Source organism: Enhydra lutris, unplaced genomic scaffold (assembly GCF_002288905.1).
Source record: "Enhydra lutris kenyoni isolate GAN:26980312 unplaced genomic scaffold, ASM228890v2 scaffoldscaffold37, whole genome shotgun sequence".
Classification (NCBI taxonomy): Eukaryota; Metazoa; Chordata; class Mammalia; order Carnivora; family Mustelidae; genus Enhydra; species Enhydra lutris.
In genome coordinates, this window is record NW_019154121.1 from 29,433,088 (window position 1) to 29,457,745 (window position 24,658).

The 24,658-nt window shown below is 58.2% G+C and overlaps 1 protein-coding gene across 1 annotated transcript in view; it reads left to right on the forward strand.

The window, feature by feature from the left end:
- Positions 1–24,658, forward strand: part of LOC111154410 (dipeptidyl peptidase like 6) — a 663,711-nt gene that overhangs the window by 547,426 nt on the left and 91,627 nt on the right. Inside the window, exons 9-10 of the mRNA XM_022513977.1 lie at positions 16,369–16,523; positions 18,451–18,548. Of these exons, the coding sequence (XP_022369685.1) occupies positions 16,369–16,523; positions 18,451–18,548 (253 nt within the window). The remainder of the gene's footprint in view (positions 1–16,368; positions 16,524–18,450; positions 18,549–24,658) is intronic.

Below are 24,658 nucleotides of genomic sequence, written 5' to 3' on the forward strand. Positions count from 1 at the left end.
CAAGCAAGGCCACGGATTGTCCCTTCAGTGGAAGACGGGCACCCGAGCCTAGGGACCCCCGGGTGCTGGCTCCTCCCCAAGAAGGTGTGACCTTTCAGCTCTTAATGAAACAAATCCATCCAGCGTGTTGTTCTTTTTATAGGAATAAGGGCATCTGGCACTTACTTTATTTATTTATTTTTTAAATTTATTTTCAGCGTAACAGTATTCATTGTTTTTGCACCACACCCAGTGCTCCATGCAGTCCCTGCCCTCCCCAATACCCACCACCTGGTTCCCCCAACCTCCCACCCCCTGCCCCTTCAAAACCTTCAGGTTGTTTTTCAGGGTCCATAGTCTCTCATGGCACTTACTTTATTAAAAGAAAACCCAAGCCCCTGTGTGGACACGAAGCATGTGAAGTGTTAGGTTCTTAAATAGATGTTCCTGGGAAAGCGCCCGCCAGGAGGCTGTCACATCACTTTTTGGGGGAGGCAGGCTCTGCCTGGCCCGCAGGACAAACGGCCAGACTGCTGAAGGTTCGAGATCAACTCTTCCTCCGCTCCACTCCGTCATTTTCTGGATTCTTATGTGTTCTGCTCAGACCGTCTCAGTCACGCTCTGGCCTCCCTTCCTCCCCATCACAAGGCTTCCCTTGCTGGCCAGCCACCCCCCCCCCTCCTGCAGGTGGTGCCCCTCCGATCCTGTGTCTCTGGACCAGGGTGGGGTTGGTGAGGAATTTGCATGTGACAAAGTCCGTTCCCCAAGGAAGACATTCCAAGACTTAGTCACTCCGAGAAGATGGTGCCCAGCACAGCCTGAGCCTTTACAGAGCAGAAGGGAAGGAGGAGATGAGGGGGGTACGAGATTCCGACCTTCCCCTCCCAGGATGGACATATGGCGGCCGCCTGGGGAGCCGGACTCTCTCGTGAAACGTGCTTCCTCCTCACCAGGTGTGCGTTCGTGCACTGACCCTGCAGCAGATCCCCCAGGGTCCTCGTGGCCAACAAAGGTGCTCGCTGATCCGGACCCGCCTCCAGGAAGTTTACATAATTCAAGACGGTGTTTAATCAAGTCCTGACGATGTGACACAGGCCTTCAACTCAGATTAGACGGTCTGGGCAGAATGACCTGTTCCAATTTAAGACGACAAAATACGGAAATCAGAACCGAGCAGCTACTCAATGTCTTCATTCGAGAGCTCGTTAAACCTTTTCCTAAATGTCCTTCCATCAAGGTATTACCCATACGTGGTCTCCAGTCTCTTCTCCCGTTTCTGTCTTTCACCAGATCCTGCAAGATAAGACCCAGCGTAAGCTGGTCCTACTGGGGAGACTTACAAAGTCACTAGGGGAGAAGCTGATGACTCGAATGTTTGTTGCTCTCTCCCTACTTGATCACCTCCCTGAGGACCCAAGAAAGACAGGCAGGGGGTGTCCGGGCTTCCCTGCCCAGCTCTGATGTGCAAAGCCTTCCCTCCCGTGTGGCAGGGCATGGAGGGTAGGTGCCCACGGAGCAGGACCCTCCAGTCAGGCTCTGTGGCTCCCCCCGGCGGACAGCCGTTCCGCACCCCTAGCCTGTGGCTTCTCTGCCTGCCCGGGCATCTCGGAAGCCCTGGCAAGGACTTCAGGGACCCCCAAGTGGCTCTGGAACTTAGAGCAAGAGAGAGAGCGAGAGAGAGCGAGATCAGTGCTTGGCATCTCCTCCCCAAAATCCTCCACAGCCAGAAATTCTCCTTTATCCCGAAGACAAATTAAGGTTTCTGGGGACTCTTCAGGGAGCCTGACGTGTCCTACCTTGATGACCACATGCATTAAAACAAAATAAAGCCAGACACGCGACAGAAAACAGCACGGGTGGTTATGGCCGCAGTCTGGGAATACGGTTGAGGTGGGGGTTTTCCTAACTGCCACGGTCCGTCCAGCGGCTTCCCTAGCTCCGTGTCCTCTCCAGCACGGGCGGGTGTGGGCTCTCTCTGCGGGCCAGGGTTTCACAGAACTACTTTCATTTCATTATAGCATTTAACTGAGTCTGGAAAAATCATCATCAAGGGAAAGGAAAGCTGAAAGGGGAATTGAAAACCACGTGCAGAGAGTTTGGGGATCCAGGAAACCACCCCGGCAGTGTAAGGGGCGTCCGCTGACTGTGGCCCGCGCAGTGCAGGAGCGGGAAAGGGACGGATGCTTTCCGCCCTGACGTCGCCCGCAGCCGGCCCGCACCCAGACGGAGGACCTGAGCCACAGCAGCGGCGGGAGCGTGTGTGTGTGTGCGGATGTGTGTGTGTTCGTGTGTGCACGCGTGTCTGTGAGACAGAAAGCTGGATTCCAAGTAACTGCTTAATTAAACACCTACTTTAACGAAAGCGTGAGGACGTTGAGTTTTCTTGCGCCGAGTGTCACCGTCTCCCCGTGGCGTTGCCGGGCTCCTCGCGTGCTGCCCTTCCTGCACCGCGTGAGGGAGCCCCCCCATCCGGAGGCGGCGTGGCCCGGGCTCGCCCGGCTCACCCACATGCGTAGGGCTCAGGGCACCGTCCAAGGCCACGGGCGACCCACCCCCCAAAGACAGCTCCTTGAGAATGTCCTACTTGGTGGACTGCAGCTGCAGAGAGAAGCACGGGCGTCTCCCCCACCCCAGGACGGACAGAAAGAGAGCGGGAGAAGCCGCTTTAGCAGCCCGTGGTTGGGATGAAAATCTGTTTGACCGTGCGGCCCGGACCAGAATCAGACCCCGACGTCAGTCCTCTCTCCCTGGAGACGCGGGGGCCGCGCTGCCCTCTAGTGGCGGGCCTGGGTGTGCTGGGCGCCGGGTGCTGGAGCCCCTGCTGGGCTGTGGCTGTGCCCCAGGGGTCCGACAGCTCCGGGGACTGAGATGCTCGCGGTGCATCACACGCAGGTCCCGCGGCGCGGATTCGCAAGGGAGCCCGCCAGCCTCGCAAGGTGGAGGCTCCATTTGCCTCCTGGCTCGACGGTCAGGTTTCTCTCTTAACCCCCATTCATTCTGCTCCCGGGGCCTTGGATAACACGTTCAGTGGCAGCAGAGGCGGCGACACAGGCAGGAACGGTGTCTGTATTTAGAATGAGGCCATGTATTTCTGAACGCAGATCTATCAGGCATGTTATTTATGTCTCTTGCGATTTCCCAGGACCCAGATTCCTCGGGGTGCTTTGTAGTGGGGGTGGAGGGAGCAGGCCCTGACGCACCGTCGGGACCCAGGGCCGCGACCTTCAGGACCGACCAGAGCCCCTTCCCAGGGCGCGGCATTATCGTCCGCGTCTTGCCTCGCTGAGAGACGGCCACCTGCAGTGCTGATGTCACTCCGGCGGAAGGATTCTCCAGATGCGGACGCCCAAGCCGCGGCCTGGGAGAAGCCGGGCGGAGGAAACTGGCTGTCGCCCCACTCTGCGCTCGGCCAGCCCGGCAGGTGGTGGAGAACACGTCGGGCCCAGAAGAGAGGCGAAGCCGGGCTCTGCCCCATCCTGGCGTTCTGGGCCAGTGACTCAGCCCTCAAGGCGCCGTTGAATCAAGCTTCCTGCGTCCAGCTGTCAGCGTCCTCGGGCCTCGGCCGCCTCCTCTGTAATGGGGTAGCAGCCGCCACGGTCCCAGTGGGAGGATCCCGGCCTCTGTGGGCCGTGCGTGTCCAGTCACGAGTCGGACAGACCACACCAGGCTGGGGGCCCCCACCCTGCCCATCCCCCTCGATCCGGGGGAAGCCCCGGGAACACGGGCCACCCCAGCACCAAGTTGGGGTGTCGGCTGCTGTGGACACTGTCATCCTCACGGAGAGAAGAAGAAGCCATGGGGGAGAAGGACGAGCTTGGGGCCCAGGTGAGTGCGGGCCTGTGAAAGGAAGCAGAGACCGTTGTGCACGTCGGTGCCGTGGGAACATCTGGAAGGACGTGGCCCCGCCGGTCCTCTCTGCAGGCGAGGGCACCTTCCGTCCGAGCTCCAGCAGCACGACTTAGAAGAACACTCTGTCAGTCCAGAGTCCCGCAGGAAGCCCCCAGCCCCCAGTCTTTGGAGCGAGACGACAAGGCCCGCCGTCTCCGTGAGAGGGAGAAAGCAGCTCTCGCATTTGCAGCGAGGACGGGGCTGTGAGCCCAGCCTGACCCAGCTGGGGACTGGGTTTCGAACCCCCCCCCCCCCCCCGGTGAGAGCCCCCAGGTCGACTGTGCCCTTCCTTGGGAGCAGCTCCATGACAAGCAGTGGTAAATGGAAGTTCCTGCCTGCGAGTATTTTATCCACAGTGACTAACAGCCGGGACCCGTCCTGTCCCTTGGCTTTGGGCCACACCCACCACAAAGCACGAGGAGAGAACAGAGCATAGGGACGGTTGGCTAGACCGGAGGCTTCTCTAAGTCGGTTGGATTTTGGCAAAGGGACAGTTCCCTGGGACGGCTGCTCGTCACCATAAAAAGAAGCCAAATTTTTCTGCCAACTGCTGCACAAAATCGAACAGAAGATTCATACAGCTGATCCTATAAAACAAAACTAAAATACAATCTTTATCTTGGAAAAAGACTCGCTGAGAGGATGAGAAACAAATCATCAGATCCCTTCCCTTCTGTGTTCATAGCCGGTAAGTCCGTGATTGTCATACGGGGTGATCTCGGAAGGGAAACGCTGCGGGGGGACAGCAGGAAGGGGACAGGGCGCCCTGGCTGGGCTGAACTAACAGGGAGATGCCTCGAGCTCCCTCCAAGGCCGTGCCCCTCGGCACCGTCTCCCGGGCCTGCGCTGCGCTGGGAGCAGAAGCCGGTCCCACCTTCCTCTGCACCGAAGGGCTGGGTTTGAGGCGGCCCATCCCCCTACCGTCCACATTTCCCTCCCAGCGCGGTCTGCCTTACGGTGCACATGGCCTGTTCCACCGACTGGATCAGAAATCCCAGCCTCTGGGAACGCGGCGAGCCCATAGTTGCCCAGAAACGGACGCTGAGTGTTCTGTAAAGCTGTTGTCCAGGTCGAGTCAGGCTTTGGAGTCTGGTGGCCTCCACTGCCTCTACCGCTTTGCGGGCGTCTGAGTCCCAGTACGTCGGGCCCCGGGCAACCGCCGCCATGTCCCCATCAGTGCCACAGGAGCAGCGGCACAGGGATGATGATTGGGAGGACAGTGCGGCCCCCCACAGCCCCCCGCGGCCCCAGTCCTGTCTCGGGCACTCAGCCAACTGAAGCTACGAGTGCACCTGTTGTCACTCTCAGAAAACACCCCGTGTCAGTAAAAAATGGAACGATCTGTGTTTCTTGACACCGAGTGAAGCCAGCCTTCCTCCCAGCTTGTTAGCACCGGCCGCAGAACGGGGACACAGCTGTCCTCGTAGGCTTGGGACTTTGGGGACAAGGCGTCCTCATCGGTCGACGCTCCAGTCCCGTCTGTACAACACATGGAAAGATGATTCGTGACAAGCACGGCAGCTGACAAACCGTAGGTACCGTCAACACTAATGTCCAGCGGTTGCCGCCTCGCGGGTCGTGGCACCACATGGGTCCGTCGGTCATCCCAGATATTGATTCACTATAATGATGAGAATGGACGGACAACAGGGGCCCCGAGCGAGTGGTGGTGTCTGGTTTGCTTGGGTACCGGGTCTTGTATGAAGGGGAAGAGCCAGAACTTTCTCCAGGAGGGAGCAGCCCACGTGTGGGGGGGGGGGGGGGCGTGGAGCCACAGAAAGGATCCGGGTCGGCGCGGCGTAGGGAGACAGGTTAAAGGGAACCCGCTCTCCCTGTCTCGACAGTGTTCCCGCCTGTCCCTGCCCACACCGTGCTCCTCGAGGTGGAGAGGACCCCAGAGCTCCTGTCCCCAGCATTCCCAACACCGGCAACGTCAGAGGACTGTCTTCATAAAAGTTGCCGCCAGAACCATGACCCTGTGGCATGTGGTGCCGTGGGCCCTGCTTGAGGGGGAAGGGACAGCCCTGTGACCTTGAGAATCCACAAGGACCTTTCTGCCCTTGGTCTCCCTCCCACTTCTCACACCTTTGCTTCTTCTGTTTCGTGGGTAAGGGATGTGAGGGCTTGAAGGCCTTGTCTGGGGCCGCTAGTCCAGGCCAGTGGGATTGTACCGGTTTCTGTGACTTGCTGTGGCCGCTCTGGGAGGGGGAGTCAGTAAGAGCAGGTTTGCGGTGCCTACGTTCATTCTGGATCGCCCGTGGCTACAGACCGCAGGCCGAGTCCCAGTCGTGCCACCAGCCTGGTGACGTCGGATGGTGTCGAAGGGGACGGACTCTTTAGTGGAAGGGATGATTGGGTGTAGGATGGGAAGCAGGAGAGAAATGGTAAAAATGGGAACGCTGCTGGGCCGGGCGTGTGTGCAGAATGGTGGGTTGTGGTCCAACCCGGTGGTGGCTGTTGTCACCAACCGTCAGAGGGATGACAGCGCCCGAGGGTAGGATGGCAAAGGGAAGCTTGTCTGCAGGGAGTGGCCTTCGGGGAGGTGGTCCGTGGGATTCGGGGCTCCCACCACAGGGCGTTCTCCAAGGACGGGCAGAGGAGCCGCAGCCTGCAGAGGCGCGGGCTGAGGGTCAGACCCCCTCTCGGGCCCAGCCGACTCCCGAGCCCCTCGCTTCTCCGTGATGGCCAGCCCGACCCAGCGGCTCTGTGGTTCTGAACAGCAGGAAGTGCCTAAAGCAAGTGAGGGCGGGGGGTGGGGGCGCACGTGCTGCTCTGGGGGGGGGGGGGTGCTGGCCGTGGAGGGGAGGAACCCGGACACCGGGCAGGGCTGCTGAGGGGCAGGAGTGTGTTTCTGGCACCTTCCGAGCCTTCCTCACACCCTGAAACGTGCGTCATAGATCAATAGGCAAAATGCGCCCAGGCGGGTCCCTCTGCGCCGCCACTTCCGGGAAACCAGCAGGTGTTTCCGACCCGCGGGCATCCCCCCAGGTTAACCCCTCAGGCTGTAGGCAGCGGGCACCGCAGCAGCTTTCAAGGAAGGGGTGGCTGGGCTGTCACCGAATGTGGTCCCTGCCTCTCATTCCTCCCGTCTCCTCACGGCCCCCGTCTGGAAAGGGCTGTCCGGCTACAGCCCGTGGTCAGGCGCCCATCTGGAGGGGCGACCACACGTCCTTGGTCTAAGGCACAGCCCGGAGTGGTCAGTTCGAGCTGTGATAACCATCCTGGCCCGTTCGGGGACAGCGGTGGGCGGCACGGAACGGCTTGGCCCCGGCTCAGGGATGGGCCTTGCTCTCCGCCCTCCGCCCTCCACCTCTCCTTCTCCATCCGCCTCCCAGAAGCAGCACGGCCCGTCCCTTCCCTGTCGCAGATTCCCGAGCCCTTTCCCGTGGTCAGGATGTGTCTGCGTATGTCAGAAGGCAGCCTCTTGTTCCTGGGACGGTAGAACCAAGGGTCTCTAATAATTTGATGTTGTTGGGCCTAGACACTGTTCTGGGCGCTGTTCATAATTTACAGTTAATTAACCTTCCTCTTTCAAAGAAAGCAGAAGCTTGAGCCCTCATTTCCTGTTTCACACACGTTGCTTTTGATATCCATTATTTTTAAAATATATTTTCAATGATATTAAGAAATAATTATGGAGAATATCAGAGACTGATTAAGGGGACGATGCTCCATTAAGATTTTCTTTGAAAATATGTATAACAATGAGCTTTCCTGCAGTATATTTTAAGGAAATATTATTCTCATGACACATCTTTAAAGCAAAGGACAGTGTATAATAGGAAAGTTATATATAATTTCAAGGCTCTGATTTTGTATTTGTGGTGAAAAATTCTAACTCTCAGAAGAGGACAAAAGAAAGTCAGTACTTTGGAAAAAAAAAAAAAAACCTTCATAACTGAAAACTGTGGTAGATCCCAGTCAGTGGCTGAGTCACTGTACAATTAAAATTCCAATTTCAGATCTCAATCATTTTTAACTTTCTTGTGAATATTAACAGAATGACCAGCTCTGGCAAAACGCCAGGAAGAAAACCGTAACTGTCCAAGGAAATTAAAAATCATTGCCGGGTTGGTAATGTATTTTCCCTGAGACACTAAACCAATCACTGTATAGATTATTGAATTAATATCAAAGCCCTCGGCGTAGGAGGGCAGAGCACTGTCTCTTTCTCACACGGAGTGCATTTCGGGAGCCGAACTTAAAACAGCGTTTGGCCGGTGCCTGGGGCGCCCGCGAGGCTGTCTCCACGCCCTCCTGTAGGAGGCTCAGATCAGGGATGTGAGATTGGCGTCCCTGGCCGCGTCCGTCTTGGGTCCTGTTCTGTGGGTGCTCGGGGTCTGGGACCGCCGGGGCCACAGGACACCGTAGCCAGACGTGGGCAAGTGCTGCGTTTTCCACGGATCCACTGGCTCACCGAGTAGCGAACCATTTAGACTTTTCCCGTTGGGTTTCCTCGGGGCTGGGGGGCGGCCGGGGCAGGAGCAGTACGTACCGAGGTGTCCGTGTCAAGGGTTGGGGGAGCCCCTGTGTCGAGGGTTGGGGGAGCCCCTGTGTCGAGGGTTGGGGGAGCCCCTCCTGAAACAGGTGCGAGCGCATTCGCCTGCGCGGTCTGGCAGGAAGGAGGGAGCAGATCAGCGTTGCCCCGACGCGCGGTCAGAGCAGGGCTCCCGGCCACGTGCTTTCTGCGCTGGGTGCGGGAGGCGGCAGCCCACAGCGGCGTGCCTTCTGCCTGGCATCAGCCCTGCCTTCCCAACACTGATCCTCACCGCCTGTTGTTTATTATAAGTCGGGAGGACTTGGGGCTGGGGGCTGCTGGGGCTGTTTCGTGACAGAGGAAACATCATTTTTGCAGCTGCTTTACCAAGTGTGCCATGAATATCGCCACGACCCTCCTCGGCCCTGACTGGCCGGCATGTCCCCCGCAGTTTGTCCCAGTGAGGCCGGGACACCGGCTGGGGCCCCATACAGAAGCTGCTCTTTGGCCGTTCAATCTCTAGGACCCATGAGGGTGATCCGTAAGGAGGGTCCCCTGACCTCGAGGCTGTTCTGTGACCAGATTCCCGGGCTCTCCAGGCATGAGGCCAGAGGGTCACTCTGGTCCTGGACGCATGTCCTGCTTGCCTTTCTTCTGCCCCCTCGTTGGGCTCTACTATCCTGTGACGCTGGAGGTTAGGTGGCACCGACGGGGCCCAGACACCAGGTACTCACGGGCCTCAGCTGCTATAACTCTTAGGACAATGACCCCAAGAGGTAGATGCCGTTATCTTCCCCGTTTACAGATAAGGAAACAGGTCACACAGCTGGCAAGTGGCGGGGCCAGACTTTGGATCTCCCACGCCCAGCTCCAGAGTCCGTCCTCCTGAGCACCACACACCCAGCCTCTGTAGGGCGGTATGCTGTTCTCCTCCTCAGTCCCTCTCCAGGAAGACTTCCAGGATGGTCCTTGTCACCGTCCCCGTCCACTTTGTGACCTTGGATTTGGCCCAGGTGCTACTCATGAGCGATTAGGAAAGAACGAACGAGAGTGGGGTGTGCCCCGGTCAGCACCATCCTTCCCCATTGACCTTTCCTCCCTCCAGGGACCAGACACGGCCTCCGTCCTGCGCTCTGGGTGTGATGGTCACCGCCTGGCAGGGGTCAGCAGAATGTCTGCCCAAGTCCCCGCCCTCCGCCCCCTGCTCCAGACCTGCACCCGCCCTCTTGTCTCCCGACCCCTCCCTTCCTTAGGGTCTCACACGATCTTTAAACGTATCCAAGGTCACTTTGGAATAAAAGCACCGTCTTACAGGGGCCGCCGTGGAGGACAGAGGAGGGCATTTTTGTTCAGACTTTTTCTTCCAGACGCACCATGAGGCTCTCGCCTCTCCCAAGGGTCAGACCTTCCTGCCAGAAGCCCGTTGTCTCCTCCGTCGTCCAGAGCACACGTCACGGCGCCTGGCCAGCTGGGGGTCGGTGGGGTCGCTGGGATGGGAAATCCCAGACATGCAGAATAGGAATGTGGACACCAACAAGGGGTCCTGGCTCTGCTCGCTCACAGCGGGATGTTTAGGGCCGTGGAGCCTCGTGAAGGAAGCCCCCACTCTGCAGGGAGGGCGGTGGGCAGAGCACGGCCGCAGAGCAGGCCCTCCAACAGCCCCTGAGTCCGCATCCTGAGCACGCACCGTGCTCCCCTCGGCCGCCACTCCCGCCAGCAGTGCCCCGGGCCCAGGCTCACCTTCAGGCTGTGGTAAACGCACACGGTTTTCTAGTAGACACGGCCACGGCAAAGCCCCGCTTGGGGTCGGTGGTTCCTCTTTCAAGACTCGGGACACAGCGTGGCGTTGGGTCTGGAGACCTGCCTTCCGGAACCTGCTCCGAGGAAGCTGCGCGGACGTCCAGTCAAGGTGCCAAGCAGTCAGGGTGGCGCCACGTCAGCACGTCCACGAGTCCGTGGTCACGCTTGGTTCTACTGGAGCCGAAGACATTGCTTGTCACGGGACGTTTAAGTATTTGTCGCGTGTATCATACGCTCTTGCGATGAATGGAGTATGGGTCAGGTTTTCAGATATGTGGAGCATTTCAAACTGAATTAAAGTGGGATTCCTGCCTTGTAGTTCTGTAAGAAGGGGCACTCACATTAAGAAAGGGGCTGATGTTCTCGCTTCACTGTCGAGGGAAGGGGGCCCAGAGGTAGAGTCCAGCTCCCGCTGGTAGCGTGTGGGCCCTAGAAGTAGCAGGTGGGAGCCTGGCATTCTCCCGGGAGACTATTTTTCTGTGGATTTTTCTCCCACAGCCCCTTCTTTCTCTGCTGGGGCAGCGGAGGCCCCAGTGTGACGGGGCCTGAGCCGTGAGCTCCTGTAGCCCTCGTAAGCCACGCAGGCCTCAGCCGGGTCTCCACGTCTTCCTGCTCTTCTCCGCAGAATGCAAGAACGCACGCCCTCCAGCTCCGCGCTCACCTAACTTTGCCTGTGTTTGATGATCACTCGATGATCTCCAATGAGGACCCTCTCGTACTTTAAATACCTCCTTCACACGGTGCAGTCATGTGGCGGGACGGAGGGGGTGAGCTTTCTCTGCTGCTGAAATAAGGCAGGCTCCTTTCCAGGAGGGGCCTGTCCCTTTGGACCAGCACGAGGAGCGACCCCAGGGCCAGGCCATTGCACCCGAACAGAGACCAGAGGCCCCATGTCGCTGCTGCCTTCTGTCACCCGAGCCTGATGAAACCCGGCTCTTAGTGGGGTCTGCAGCCTTTCCCCCCACTTATCTGACTCCGTTGAGGCCCACGCAAGAGCCACCTCCCCCGGAGACAAGCTGGAATTCAGGCTGACAGCGTCGTCTGGCTCGAGGAAGTGTTGAATGAGTGGTGGTCCTGGTGCGGACGGCCATGACCATGGCTGAGTGCCAGTCCTGGCTGAGGTCGTGTGGGGAGAGCTTGGTGGTAAACACCCCGTGTCCAGGGGGCGGGCAGACCCGGGCTTTGTCCTGCGGGTGACTAAGTCTACGAACGTTACCCAGATGTGAGGCTGCGGGAGGACTGAGTGGTGTGTAAAGTACTCGCAACCACGTCCAGCACACAACCTCACTATATGAGTATTTGTTGGACACAAGAGGACGTTCTGACGTCTGACCGGGGTGCGGGAAGGGTCCCACGACAGCAAGTACCCAGCATGTAGCGGCATCAGAACTGGGGAGGTGGATGGGGCGTGGGTGGGACTCAGCCCAGCACACGCTGTGTCAGGCCCGCACACACGTGTGCACACCCGGGAAGCAGGGGTGCCTGCTGTTCAGGTGAGGCCAAGGGTACAGCACCCCTGCGGGGCAGGTCTGACCCAGAAATCCCACCACTGAGTTTCAGGGAAGAATTTGGCCGCCTCGGAGCCCCTCGCTCAGGAGGGCTCTTCCTACAGACGTGGAGCTAGGTGTTGGGGACCCGTGTGGGCAGAGCTGGGCATAACCTCGCCCAAGCTTCTGGCAGCCCCCGAAACACAGTGCCGCCCCCGGATGGCTTTATACCACAGAAGTGTGTTGTCTCGGTTCCATAGGCTGGACGTCTGAAATCAAGGTGTCCTGGGGCCCTTCTCCCTCCGAGACTCCACACAGAGTCCTGCCCGGTCTCTCCCGGCTCCTGCTGGCCAGCAGCCCTAGGCGTCCCTTGCCGTGGAGACATCCCCCCGCCTCAGCCTTTGCCTTCCCAGGACATCGTCTCCATCTGTCTCTGGGGCTCTTTTCCTGTCCTCATAAGGACTCCAGTCAGATGGGACTGGAGCCCACCCTCCTCCAGGATGACCTCGTGTAAAGGACACCTGCAGTGACCTTGTTTCCAAACAAGGTCACAGTCCCAGGTACCAGGGATTAGGACACAGCATATCCCTTCCACCCACCACACGGTTTAAAGGGGAACCTATGATTCTCCTGTTCAATAAGGTATTCCCCTACGGAGAGCCGGGAAGCGCATGTCGTGCGCACTGAGGAAGCGGACAGTTCCAAAGTACAATGCTTGTCTGACCGGACACGGGCTATTTGTCAAATTGGTCATTCTGTATTTTTAAAGATTTTTTTATTTGAGAGGGAGAGAGAGAAGGAGCGGGGGAGGGGTGGAGGAAGAGGAAGTGAGACTTTTTTTTTTAAGATTTTACTTATTCATTTGAGAGAGAGAGAGTGAGAGAGCGCGTGAGTGCTGAGAAGGTCAGAGGGAGAGGCAGACTCCCCATGGAGCCGGGAGCCCGATGCGGGACTCCATCCCGGGACTCCGAGATCATGACCCGAGCCGAAGACAGTTGCCTAACCAACGGAGCCACCCAGGCGCCCAGGAAGTGAGACTCTTTCAGCAAACTCCCAGCTGAGCGCGGAGCCCAATGGGGGGAGGGAGGGCGCTCCAGGATCCAGGAGCACCCTCCCTGATCCAGATCCCAGGACCTGAGATCATGACCTGAGCCGAAACACTTAGCCATGCTCCACCCGGGAACCTAAAGTTGGTCATTCTTAACCAGAATGTACACCAAACCCACCCCTGGAGCTTTTGCAGAAAAGACACCTGTGCCTGCCCCACCCCTACCCCCGCCCGACCCCAGCCTTGACCCCAGGAAACACAGACTGTTCTGCCTAGAGTGGAGCCTGGGTCTGTACTGAAAATCACGCGCCACTCCTGTGAGCTTCCCTGCGGACAGCCCTGGTGGTGCCAGGCTCCCGCCGTGGGGCCACACGGGGTCCCCTCTCCTGCCGCACCTGCCAGCCGCTCGGGGACACAGGAGAATTCCTCTTATTGCTGGATCAGCCTGTCTCAGCTTGAGCCCAGGGAGATCGTGTTCTTCTGGATAAGCCCTAACATTGATGGTCGTGAGTCAGTAACATTCACACAGCGGAGTCGGCTTCCCTACGGCGCGGTGACAAGACGTGAGGGACGTCGGCCTGGATCCCTCTGCGAGCCTCGGCGTGTGGAAAGAGCTTTCCGCCCTCTGACGGGGGGCGGTCGGGACTCATTGATGGCTCCAAATGTATTTTTCTTGTTTGATTCTAAAATGGTCCCTGGACAGGACAGGCAAGGAGAAGGCAACGTCCAGAGTCCGGTTTCGCAAGTGATTCGTACGCGCTCAGAGGGGCAAGCTTCCTGTCCTGTTGCAAGACGGGGGCTCCTGCAGTTAATCTAGCTGGAGAGATCCTTGTGTTTTTCCCCCTCTGCAGAACTCTGTCTCGAAGCTGCTTTTGGTTCATGGGATTTAAGCCAACTGCCTCATTAGGCTGGAGATCCTGAAGAAAAGGTTTGCAGAATAGGGACGTTCGTAATTAACCAAAAATGCCCACATTTCATCCGCCTGGTCCTTCTCCCCTTAGTTCCTGTACCTCATTATCTCTTTATTGAGAAACTAACACAGAAAACTAAAAATGCCAAAGAACAGTGTGTTAAGGGGCATTTGGGGAAAGTAGGGTGTGGGCCCTGGTCCCATGGGGCCCCGCCCAGTGTTGTCCATCGTCTCACCACGGGATGGAACCAGAAGGAACTAACGTCGGCCGACTACATAGCCCGGTGTCTGCCACCCTGCACTGTGGGGTCTCTGAGCTCCCTCCCCCCAGCACAGGCTGAAGTCTGAAGTGACCCTGTTCTTTTTTACATCCAGATTCTCTGCACAGCGCATCGAGCTCAGTGGCAGGGCGCTGGCTCTGCTGATGGCGTGGACAGAAGCAGATGACTCTCTCTCAACCCAGAGTCAGGCCAGGCCTTCCCCCGTATTCATTCTGTCTCCTGAGGGCGAGTCTGGAGGCAGGATGCACACAAGGAGGGGGGCAGGGGATGGGAAGCGGCTTCCTCACGGGCCTGGCCCCCACCCCGTGCTCCCGCACCGGGGGGCCTGACATGGGCGGGGTACCAGCCCTCCCCTTTTAGGGGATTGCTCGTGCTGGTGTTTGTTTTCGTCAAAACCTTCTTCATTTACAAAGGCTGGAGACTCCTGAGCCCGCCGTGAGTCCCCGTGGGCAGAAACCGCTGATCTCGGCAGACACTGCTTCCTGCCCGAGCCCCTTCAGATCCGCTCCCTCTCTGGGCTTCCCCTCGCCGTGACCGGCCCCTCCCCACAGCCCTGCAGCGGCAGAGTGACTGAGCAGACCCGCCACAAGCGCGGTGCCACTCCGCCTCCTTTCTCCGGCAGACCGTCTGCAGCTCTGCTCACCGTCCGGCGCCAAGTCGCGGAGTCCGGTGCTCCCTGTGCCCGCGCCTCTGAACCAGCTCATTCCAGACTCACACCTGAAAGTCACTTTGCCGGCTGCCGGAGACGCTGGAAACTTCCAGGCTCCAGAGGGGCGGCCTTCTTCCTTTCTGCTGTTGTTGTTCCCAACCTCAGGAGACCTTCGGGCTCCCGTGGGCTCTGGAGAACTCTGGAGCCCTTTCGAGGGCTGCCCCGAGATGGCAGGACACGGGAGGTGGGGCTGTTCGGGGCGGCGGCCGTGCCCTCGGGGGACAGAGGCTGGAACTGAGGACTCTGGGGCCCATCAGCTATTGGCCACTGAGTCCCGCTTTCCAACCTGGGGCGCATTCAGGGGACGGGAGTGCTGGTGTTGGGTGAGACTCAGCCATCCAGGGAGCAGCCCAGTAGCAAGTCTGCCTTCCCTGAGTGGGGTCCTCACCGGTGGCTGCTGGCAGCCTGGAGGGGACACCTGCAAGGCAGGGAGGAGCTATTTGCAGGGAGGATGGTACAAACGTGGGGGCTTCTTCCCCCAATAGACCAGGCCGGCGAGCCCAGGCTGGAGGAAGGGCTGCGCCCTTAGGACCCAGGACCAAGGGTTTGCGGCCTGCCCACTCGCAGGCCTGGGTATGGCACTGAGTGTATCCATGGCTGGTGGCAGCAGGGTCCCCAGGACATGGCCATGAGCCCCAGCATCCACCCTGTGGCCATCTGACCCCCCACCGTGGAGGCAGTAACACTCCCTCATCGTGCCCGCATGGTCCTCTCCTGCGGCCAGCTGGCCTTGCCTGTGTCTTTGCCTGCGTCCCCACGTACTGTGTTGTCCCTAGGGTCATGTGCGCTTAGTTCACTTTCTCACCATGATTTCGGGGCCCTGCACTGCCTGTCACCATGGGCACACGGAGCCAGGGTCTGGGACACACCCGAGAGTGACCAGTTCAGTGCGAGTTGTGTTACGTGATCCTATAATTGTGTTGACTGTGACTTTAAAAGCAGATCTGGAGGGAAGTCAATGACAATGTCTGTAGACCGTGCAAAGTCCCTGCACCTAGAAGCAGGGGTCTCGGGCCCCCAGACTCGGTACACCTGGGGAAGGCAAGAGTGCACTGGAGCCGTTCTTTCTGGAGTAGACAACAGATCCCACAAAACTCAGCCATAGCGAAGACTCATTAGCCCAGACGCTTGGCTGCGATGGCACAACATAACGGGGGAATCGTGACCATGGTCACGTGTACTTCTGCCCTGTTTCTGCCACAGCGGGGGAAGGTCATCCACGATCGGGGGATGTGCCGACCTTTGAGGTCACTCCCCTTCCGCACGGCTGTTTCCGAGGGAGCGCGTGTGTGGACGTGGGTCCCCGGCGTCCCCTGCGAGCCGACACGGCGTTTTCTGGCTCCAGGACAGCGTCCCTTCTCCCTTGTACCGCCTGTGGGGCCCTACCGCTGCGTGGATTGACTTCCTGTGGTTCCGTTTCCTTAAAGCATCTTAAAATAATAACTCGCGATGGTGCAGTGATCATTCAATTGAAAAAGCACATGTTGGGCTCGCAGGATTCAAATTCGGGCAAAATAGAAACAATGTTTCGCACTCACGAGCTTCTGTTCAGGGGGACATCGATTCCGCGGGCTTCGCCATGCTGGGGCTCGGTGGTCAGCCACGGGGACTCCTTGAGCCCCGCGGGATGAAAGCGTGTCCAGGCGCAGGGCAGACCGCTCACACACTGCGGAAGGTCCGTGTCCCCGAGGGGATGCGTGATGGGCTGGCCACCCCGAACGGGCCCACACAGCCCTGTTCACACCCCACATGTTGTCTGTCTACATGTCTCTGCTCTGCTTTCCCCTAGAGGAGATTCTGAAGACGCACATTGCGCACTGGTGGTCTCCAGACGGCACGAGGCTCGCCTACGCCACCATCAACGACTCCCGCGTGCCCGTCATGGAGCTCCCAACCTACACCGGCTCCATCTACCCCACGGTGAAGCCCTACCACTACCCCAAGGTAGGCAAGCTGAAAAGTACAGCGGGTGCCTGTCTTGTCCGTCCCAGCGTCGATGTGGGGCTGTCCGGGTACACATCTTACAAGCCGTGCAGTTGATGGACGCAAAACACATTATTTCCCCTTACGTGCATTAAATTTCTGTCTTTGCAGAGTGAATCTATGGGCAGGTTTATTCTGTTTTAAATAATTGAACCACCGTGAGTCATTGATCTGAGCTTCATTGGAACCAAAAATAAACACATCACCTCTACCTGGGATTCCCTGGCAACAGCAGCTCCCACAGCCTGCTCCCGGGGACCCCTGCCCGCAAATCTCTAGTTAGAATTTGGCTTCCAGGAGGTCAGAGGGATCACTGTCTGCCCTAGTCCCCTGGTCCGGGCTGGGCTGTTTTGTGCTTGGTCCTGTTAGGACCTGGAATCTCTGACTGCTTCCCAGGCTGAGTCGTTGGCCCAGAGAACCAGCAGAAGAGCGAGGGTGCAGTGGGGGAGTGGAAGGGGTACAACGTCTGTCTGAACCTTGCTTTGTTAGTGGATCACAGCATCCTGGCACGAAGGCAGGGCCTGATGCCAAATTTCTTCAGCGCACCCAGCTGGGAGGTCTGACAGGGAGGACACGGGGGCCCGCTGCCCCCTGGCTTCACTAGACCACGCCAGGCCCGGGGGCCAGGTGGATGCCAGCCATTCACTGCCCGTGCCTGCCTGGTGCCAGGCGCTCACGTCCTGCCTCAGGCTGCCTCGGAAGGAGCCCTCGAGACCCCCCAGCGAGCCCCGAGCCCTGGCTCCCGAGCCACTGGAAGGCTCCGAGAGCTGGTGCGGCCGGCAGACGAGACACGCCAGCCCGCCGTCTGCAGCGGGCCAAGGGAGGCCGGGAGGTGCACGGGCCCCGGGCCAGAAAAGGAAACACGAGCTCCGTAACAGTGGGCATCTGCTTCTCACAGTCCTGGAGACTCAGAGTCCGAGGTCAGGGTGCAAGTACGATGGGGTTCTGCGAGGACTGTGTTTCTGGCTCGCAGACCCTGCCTTCTCTCTCTGTTCTCACACAGCCGAGAGCGAGGGTGCTTGGTGTCTCTGTCTCCATATGAGGCCACGAACCCCATCCTGGGCCCACACCCTCGTGGGGTGATCGCCTGATCACCTCCCCAAGGCCTCGCCTCCAGACACCATCACACTGGGGGTCAGGGCTATGACAATGGAATTTTGAATTTGGGGGACACGGGCACTCAGTCCACAGCACCTGCTAACACTGAGCCTTTCCTCCGGCCCTTTGAATGGTGTGGCCAGTACCTAGGGACGTCCCAGGCTGGAGGAGCTGGCCTCCTCTGGGAGCACGGCCGTTGTCTGCCATCGTCCAGTTCTGGGAGTGTCTAAGATGTCAACACACACACAGGTTTGCCTGTGGACAGAATTCTCTCACTCGTCTTAGCCAGGCGAGGAATGCCACCTCTCCCCCTTCCCACGGGAGATGTTGCGCCAGAACAGGGATCACCGTGGGGGGAGCAGTGACGCAGAGAGGGACGCACCCAGCTGCTTTTCCGGGGATTTCCCTTCCCCACCCTGCCCCACTGGGCCACAGTCAACATCCATCAGCTCCACCATGTGCCTCTCCTGTCAGCACGGCACCTCTTGGTATCGCCTCCGGGAACTTCTCTCCTACTCCTTGTCAGTTCCTTTTCCCCCTCCCATGCTGGGAATGAGGAGGCACTAGGAGGAATGCAGAGGGGGAGGGTTCCTGGGGCAGGAACATCGCTGGTCCCGTTATCTCTTGCCCTTTTAAGGTTCTGTGCACCAGTGATCTGCTCTCAGCCCAGGTCACTCAGGTGTCTGGAGCCCCAGAGTCCTCCCTGGACATTTCCCAGGGAGGATTTCGCAGCAAGAAGACACCGCCCCCCAGGAGAACTTACTCACATCTCCTCCCCTTTACTTCCCAGGCCGGATGCGAAAACCCCAGCATTTCCCTCCACGTCATTGGCTTAAACGGACCCACTCACGATCTGGAGATGATGCCGCCCGACGATCCACGGATGAGGTCTGCTTCCTTTCTTCTGTTATGTTAAATGAAAATGAGATGAATGTGCATTTCCGGGGTCTCTCCTGACTTATGTTACCACTAATTTAAACGTCCAGGAGAGAGGTGACCCTTTCTAACCCTTTCGTGACTGCTTCATGGTTCAGTTCACTGCGAAGGAACCTCGTTCCAACCAGCCCTGCTATTTCTAACCCGAGGAGGCAGCGGAACAGATGGGCACAGTTGACCATCCTGTTACCGCTGACGTCTGGTTTGGGTAGATTTTTTTTTAATCACAACAGCGGAGTAGGATCTTATCTAAGTCAAGTGGTCTCAGAAACCCGTTTCATCTGGGCCCGAAGTCTGAACAGCCTGGCGACCAAGGACACTTCCCAAGCCCACGTGTGTCATCATTCAAGCTCTCTGTATGGGGAGGGGAATTGAGGGGACACTGAGAACACAGGAGCCCACTGTGTGGGCACCGGGACCCACTCCCTGAGAGATCTCCATAAGTCTAGGACGGGCCCAGGGACGCCGACAGTGAGGCATTCTGAGACCCAGCAGACCCCGCCCCGGGTTTGGGCATAACTCCAGCCCAGGCCTTTACTGTTCAGTTCCAGAACTCCATACTGTGAGAGCTTCTGGAAGCTTCTAGAAGGGCAGGAGCCGTGGCCCCATCCACTGCGGTCCCTGTCTGGGGCTGGGAGCTCGGGCACGTGGCACTGCTGGGCCTCTGGGAACAGTGTGGTTTTCTCCCCCCATGACTTCCTGAGTCGGACCCGCCTGCCTGCATCTCGCAAGCCCGGCCTTGAGGGTCTTGCAACTCTCCCTGCTCCGTGGAGAGTAGAGCGCGGGGGTCCTCGGGTGGACGACCAAGCACAGGATTCTGTGCTCCTCACTGCCTGTCTCCCTGCCCAGGATGGGTCTCCTCTGTGTCCGAGGGTCGCAGGGGCCCCAAAGGCTAATGAGTCTGGCCCCCGAGAGCCAGTCCTCGGGGTCCCAGGGCCTCCCGCGTGTGCCAGCCAGCAGGGAAGGGGGAGGCGTTGAATCGATTCGGCCGATAAAGCTTTCGTGGGGGTAGAAGAAAAGCTCAGGTTATTGCTTTGTCTTCTCTCCTAAAGATCCAATATTTCATTGTTCTCTCAGCGCTCATCCCTGCCAGGCCACCCAGGGCCGGGTCCAGCAAACTCACAGAATTAATATGGAAAGTCACCTGGAAAATCTAAACCATCTGTTTGAGTTAATTGAAAATCTCATTTAGTCAATTTGGTGATGCTGTTTCCGCAGGCTTGATTAGCTCCAAGGACAATGAAGAATTAGCCTCAGTCAGGGCTGCAAGTTTGGGTGCTGATTTCAGGTTTTCTCTGCTGATTTCGTAGGTGAGGTGCAATGGCTTCTCATGTGCCGTATAGGCCTGTCACGTGGGGCGGTCGCGCTTTCTCGTGCGCGCTCTGTCCGTCGGCCCCGAGATAGTCTGCAAAGGGAGCCCAGGTAGATCAGGAACCACAAGATAAATGGGAGCGCGTATTTGTGGAGCAAGACTTTGCCGGCTGCGCACGGTGGGGAGCATAGTGCGGGCGTCTGATGTGGGGACGGGGGCTGCGGGGGAGGGGACGGGGGCTGCGGGGGAGCAGACGGAACAGGTCGTTGCCAGCAGCTGAGTCACCGCTGCGAGGCCAGCCAGAAGCGTGCGGTGGGCACGCTCATCTGCAGGAAGACGGCGTCCCTCTCGGGCCCCGCAATAGGACATTCGGGGCCTGATGATTCTTTGCTGGGGGTGGGGGACACTGCAGGATTCCCAGTGGCCCTGGCCCTGGCCCTGCCCATCGGATGCCAGGAGCACCCCCCGTGGTGGTGACAGTCCCTTGTCTTAGCCAGATGTCCCCACCTGCAGAACCACTGGTTCAGAGCGAAGGTCCTGTGTTCAAATCCCAGTCCTGGGGCCTTGGGGGGTGACTCACCCGCCCTGCGTCGGTGTCCTTGTTGGCAGGACGGAGAGAAACATTACTAACGGGACCAGCTGTAACAGTGAGGTGACCTGACACAGTCAGCCCGTCTCGGGGCTGTCCGTGGTCCCTGCAGGCAGGCGGGCAGCCCTCAGCTTCGGAGCTGAGGCTCACCTGTCCTCACGGCGGCCCACGTGTCCAGCCAGCCCTCAGCGTCTCCAGGTCGCCAAGCTCCAGGCAAAGAAAATGAACACGTGTCGAGGATTTGCTCGAATGTGTCAGCCCTCCGGGAGCGCGAGGAGGTGTTGCCGCCGGAACAGGGGCATTGGTGAACAGCTTAGCAGAGACAGGTCAGGGTCCGCTGGGTGATGGATCCTGCAGGGCCCTCGACGGGGACCGCTGGGGACAGCCGATCCACCCGCCAACACCCGTGGAGGAGTCTGTGCCGGTGGGGTCCCCAGTGAATCCAGCGCTATGGCTGGGGCCACGCTGGAAGAATGGCCACTGAGCTTGTCACCTCCTTACAGGTCTCCCACAAACCTGAGAATCTGAATGGCCTCGCGGACTGGACAGGATCAAAACAGACGTCCCAATCTCCTTCCACAGCCTGCGGCCTCGGGTCAGAGAGCCTCCGTCCTCCAGTGCTCGGGCCTCTGACTTCCCTGTGTGCCCCGTGCAGGATCTGTTCCCGGACACGGCCCCCTCCCTCCCATCTCCTAGTGACCGCCCCCCCATCCCCGCCTGCCACCCCCAGAAAGCTGTGAATGACGTCGGATCACCTGTTCCCTCTCCTGGCCTGCGGGGTCTGTCTGTTCCTACATTCTTTTGTTCCCTTAAAATCACGAGCTGCTGAGGTCTGCTTTTCCAGGATTTAACCCATCCCGGGCAGCTCTGCTAGAAATGTGATCTGGAAAGTAGTGGCCGGGCAGGATGGCGGCGGAGAATGACTCGTCTCATGTCCAGAAAGCCATGTGTCACCTTTCTTTCCTTTCTGGGTGACCCCACCCTATCTGCCCACCCCAGAGCCACCCCACCTCTCCGCGGCCCTCCTGAGGGATGCTGGGCTCCTTCTCGGGGGGCTTGCCCTGAGCTCCATCCGCACGGAGACCCCGCTGCATGGCTGAGGGGCAGCGCCCACGCCTTGGGATGTGGTCAGAGGTGCTCCTTCCTGAGCGCCCCTGCAAGTCGCAGCCCTGCGCCCTCCTTTCCTGGCCTCGGTTTCCTTCCTTGCACTCAGCCTAGCAGGAAATTCTGTATACGTTGTTCACCGTGTCCTTTCCCTGCCGGCCAGCTAGAGGGAAAGTCCGGGCGTGGGGCCTGGAACTCCGGACAAGCTCGGGAAAGCTTCGTGGAATGGGCCAATGAACCAGACACGTAGCCAATCAAGTCTTACCTCGCAGGATTCTCAAAGACTGGGATTTCTTTGGTTGTTTGGTACGTTTCTAAGAACCACTAGCGGCCTCCTTCCTTCTCAAATCTGGGATGCTCTAGACAAGGCAGAACTTCCTCTCTGCCCATCTTGGGTTTCCAGAGCAGACTCTTGAACAAAAGGATAGACTAACAAAAGAAAACCAAATAGTTGAGTAATGCGTATGGAGAATATCCTATGGTGAAAATCTGAAAAGTAACTCAAAGAAGCAGTTTTGAGCCCCCGCTCTATGGCACCTTCTAGCACAAACAAGGAGCGTGCAGAGAGTTACCCTGACAAGGGGAGCAGTTTCAGTTTGCAAGGACGGCCGGCAGACCGCGGGAGGCCGCTCCCAGGGGAAGGCTTGTTTGCAGATTCCCCTGGTGCGTCTCTGGGCTAAGTGTGTGTCTCCAGTAAACGGAGAATTTATTTCCTGCCTTTAGACAGAAAAGAAGGGAGCTTTTTTCTGGGCTTGCTGATGCTTAATTGCCTTCAGCTCAAAATAATTTTTATGTCAAAAAGGCCTATCTTGGGGCAACGTATTCTGGTTTCTTGCAACTAATCCTGGAAAGGTGAAGATTGGACGCCTACCGCGTGGAGGGTTTTGGGGAGGAAGGAGATCTGCGTCAGGCCCCCAATGATCTGGGGTGTGGGGGGGAGAGACACAGCAAAGAAATATATCATATTTTAAAAATTAAGTGCCACAAAATAGTGACCGATTCTTTGAAAACTTTTGCTGAAGGATGGAGCAGTCCCTTCCAGGGAGGAGGGTCGGTAGGCGGGCAGTTTGGAGACACAGCCGGATCTGGGATGTTCTAGGATCCAGTGTTAACGAGGAGTGGGGGAGCACAGGGCTGGGGTCCCAGCACCGTCCGCTGTGTGTTATGAATTAATTTGTAAAAATGTGGCCCCAGACCCATTTCCGTTCTTCCCTCCTTCCAAACTGGGCTTCCAGATTTGCTGGCAGGTTTTCACACTTGGTGCTCCCTCTGCCCATCTCCCTGGGCACAAGGTCATGGGCTTACATGCTGACAGGACGGTGGCCAAGTGGGGTGGCCCCTAAAGGCTTCCCCCAGCTCTGTCGTTGCTCTGACCACCCCCATCCCCGAACGCAGACAGCGACGAGCACAGAGGCTAAGGAAGGCATCTGAACCCACACCGACTGTGAAAAGGGGCACTGGGCCTGACACTGGGCGGGCTAGACGGCCCCACCTCCCTGGACAGCCTCCAGAGAGCTGCGGAGAATCCAGAAGGCCACTGGCCACTTTCAGCCAGTCAGGAGCCGTTGGGAGGAAGAAACCAAAGCCATCATCTGTCAGCCGTCCCGTGTGCTGCCGGCTTGCTAACCAGCCTCTCCGGGGGTCCTCAGACACAGCGAGGATTGGGTCTGGGCCTCTGGATCTTTCCACGTGGCAGGAACTCACTGGCCACAGCTTTGTGCCACACATTGTGCTGGGCCCTTGGATGGCCTCTCCCATGTGTTCGCCCACGGTGCAGAAAGACAGCGCGTGGCCTGTGGCCGAAGTAAAGCGTGGTGGGAGCCTCAGTGACAGGTGCCGGGACACCCGCCTCATGGCGCGGCCTTCGGACGCAGGACGACCTGACCCAAACAGGAGGCTTCTGTGGATGGTAACGGGGAATAGTGACCCCACGGAGACGGGGCGAGGGGAAGGGGCGATCCGAGGGGAGAGACTGAGCCTCTCCAGGAGTGTGAACGCAGCCTGTCCCGGGGCTGGAAAAGCCTCCGTGGGGTCAGGACACACGGCCTGTCCTGAGGTTTGTTCAAGGTCCCCCAGAAAGGTCCCCCAGCCGCACTGATAACACCAGCACACTCGTGTCCTGCTGGTTTCCTCCGGCCTCTCCAGCGCCGCTGAGCTGGGAGCTGAACTAAGACGTAGCAGATACCAGGCCGGGTCATTTTGAAGATGTGTGGCACCGCACCGATTTCGTGTTTTTATTCCCCAAATATCCCATCCACACACAGGAGAGCCACCGGCCTGGCACCCTTCCTGACCGCACACCTGGGGAGGAGCAGGTTTTGGGTCCCTGACCCCCTCACTTCTTCCCTTCCCTGGCCTGTAAACAGCACCCAGGCCTCTCGCTCTCACTGTGTTTTCTTCTACTTCAACTCGTCCCTTCGCGTCTCCCAGAGCAAGGACTGTGATCTGCGTGAGTCACTGACGGCCTCTGTCGGTCGGTGCAAGGCCTCACTCGTTCTATTTCTTCTTCGTCCATCGTCCCTACTTCCTTGCTCCCCCACCACATGGGCACCTGTTTCGTATTTTTTTTTTTTTTGGCAGTTTTTGGTTTCTTATTTACTGAAATCAACTGTCCAAATGCATTCTTTTCTTTAAATTGTTTTTCTTCGTTATTGTTTTAAACTTAATTCCAGCCTGGCTGCCATCCGCCGCTGGCTCCCGGGTACAACATAGAGGCTCATCAGGCCTGTGCAGTGCTCAGTGTTCAGTGCTCAGTGCTCAGCTTCGTAAGTGCGCCCCTCACGGCCTTCGCCGGCTTTCCGTGCCCCCTCCCACCTCCCCTCGGGTGACTGCCAGTGTGTTCTCTCAAATGAAAGGTCTGGGTTTTTTTATTTGTCTCCTCTTTTCTTTGTTCATTTGTTTTGTTTCTTAAACTCTACACACAAGTGAAATCATACGGCATTTGTCTTTCTCGGACTTACTTTGCTCAGCATGATAGCCTCTAGCTCCATCCGTGTTGTTGTAAAGGACAAGATTTCATTCTTTTTATGCTTGAGTGATATTCCCCTGTATTTATAT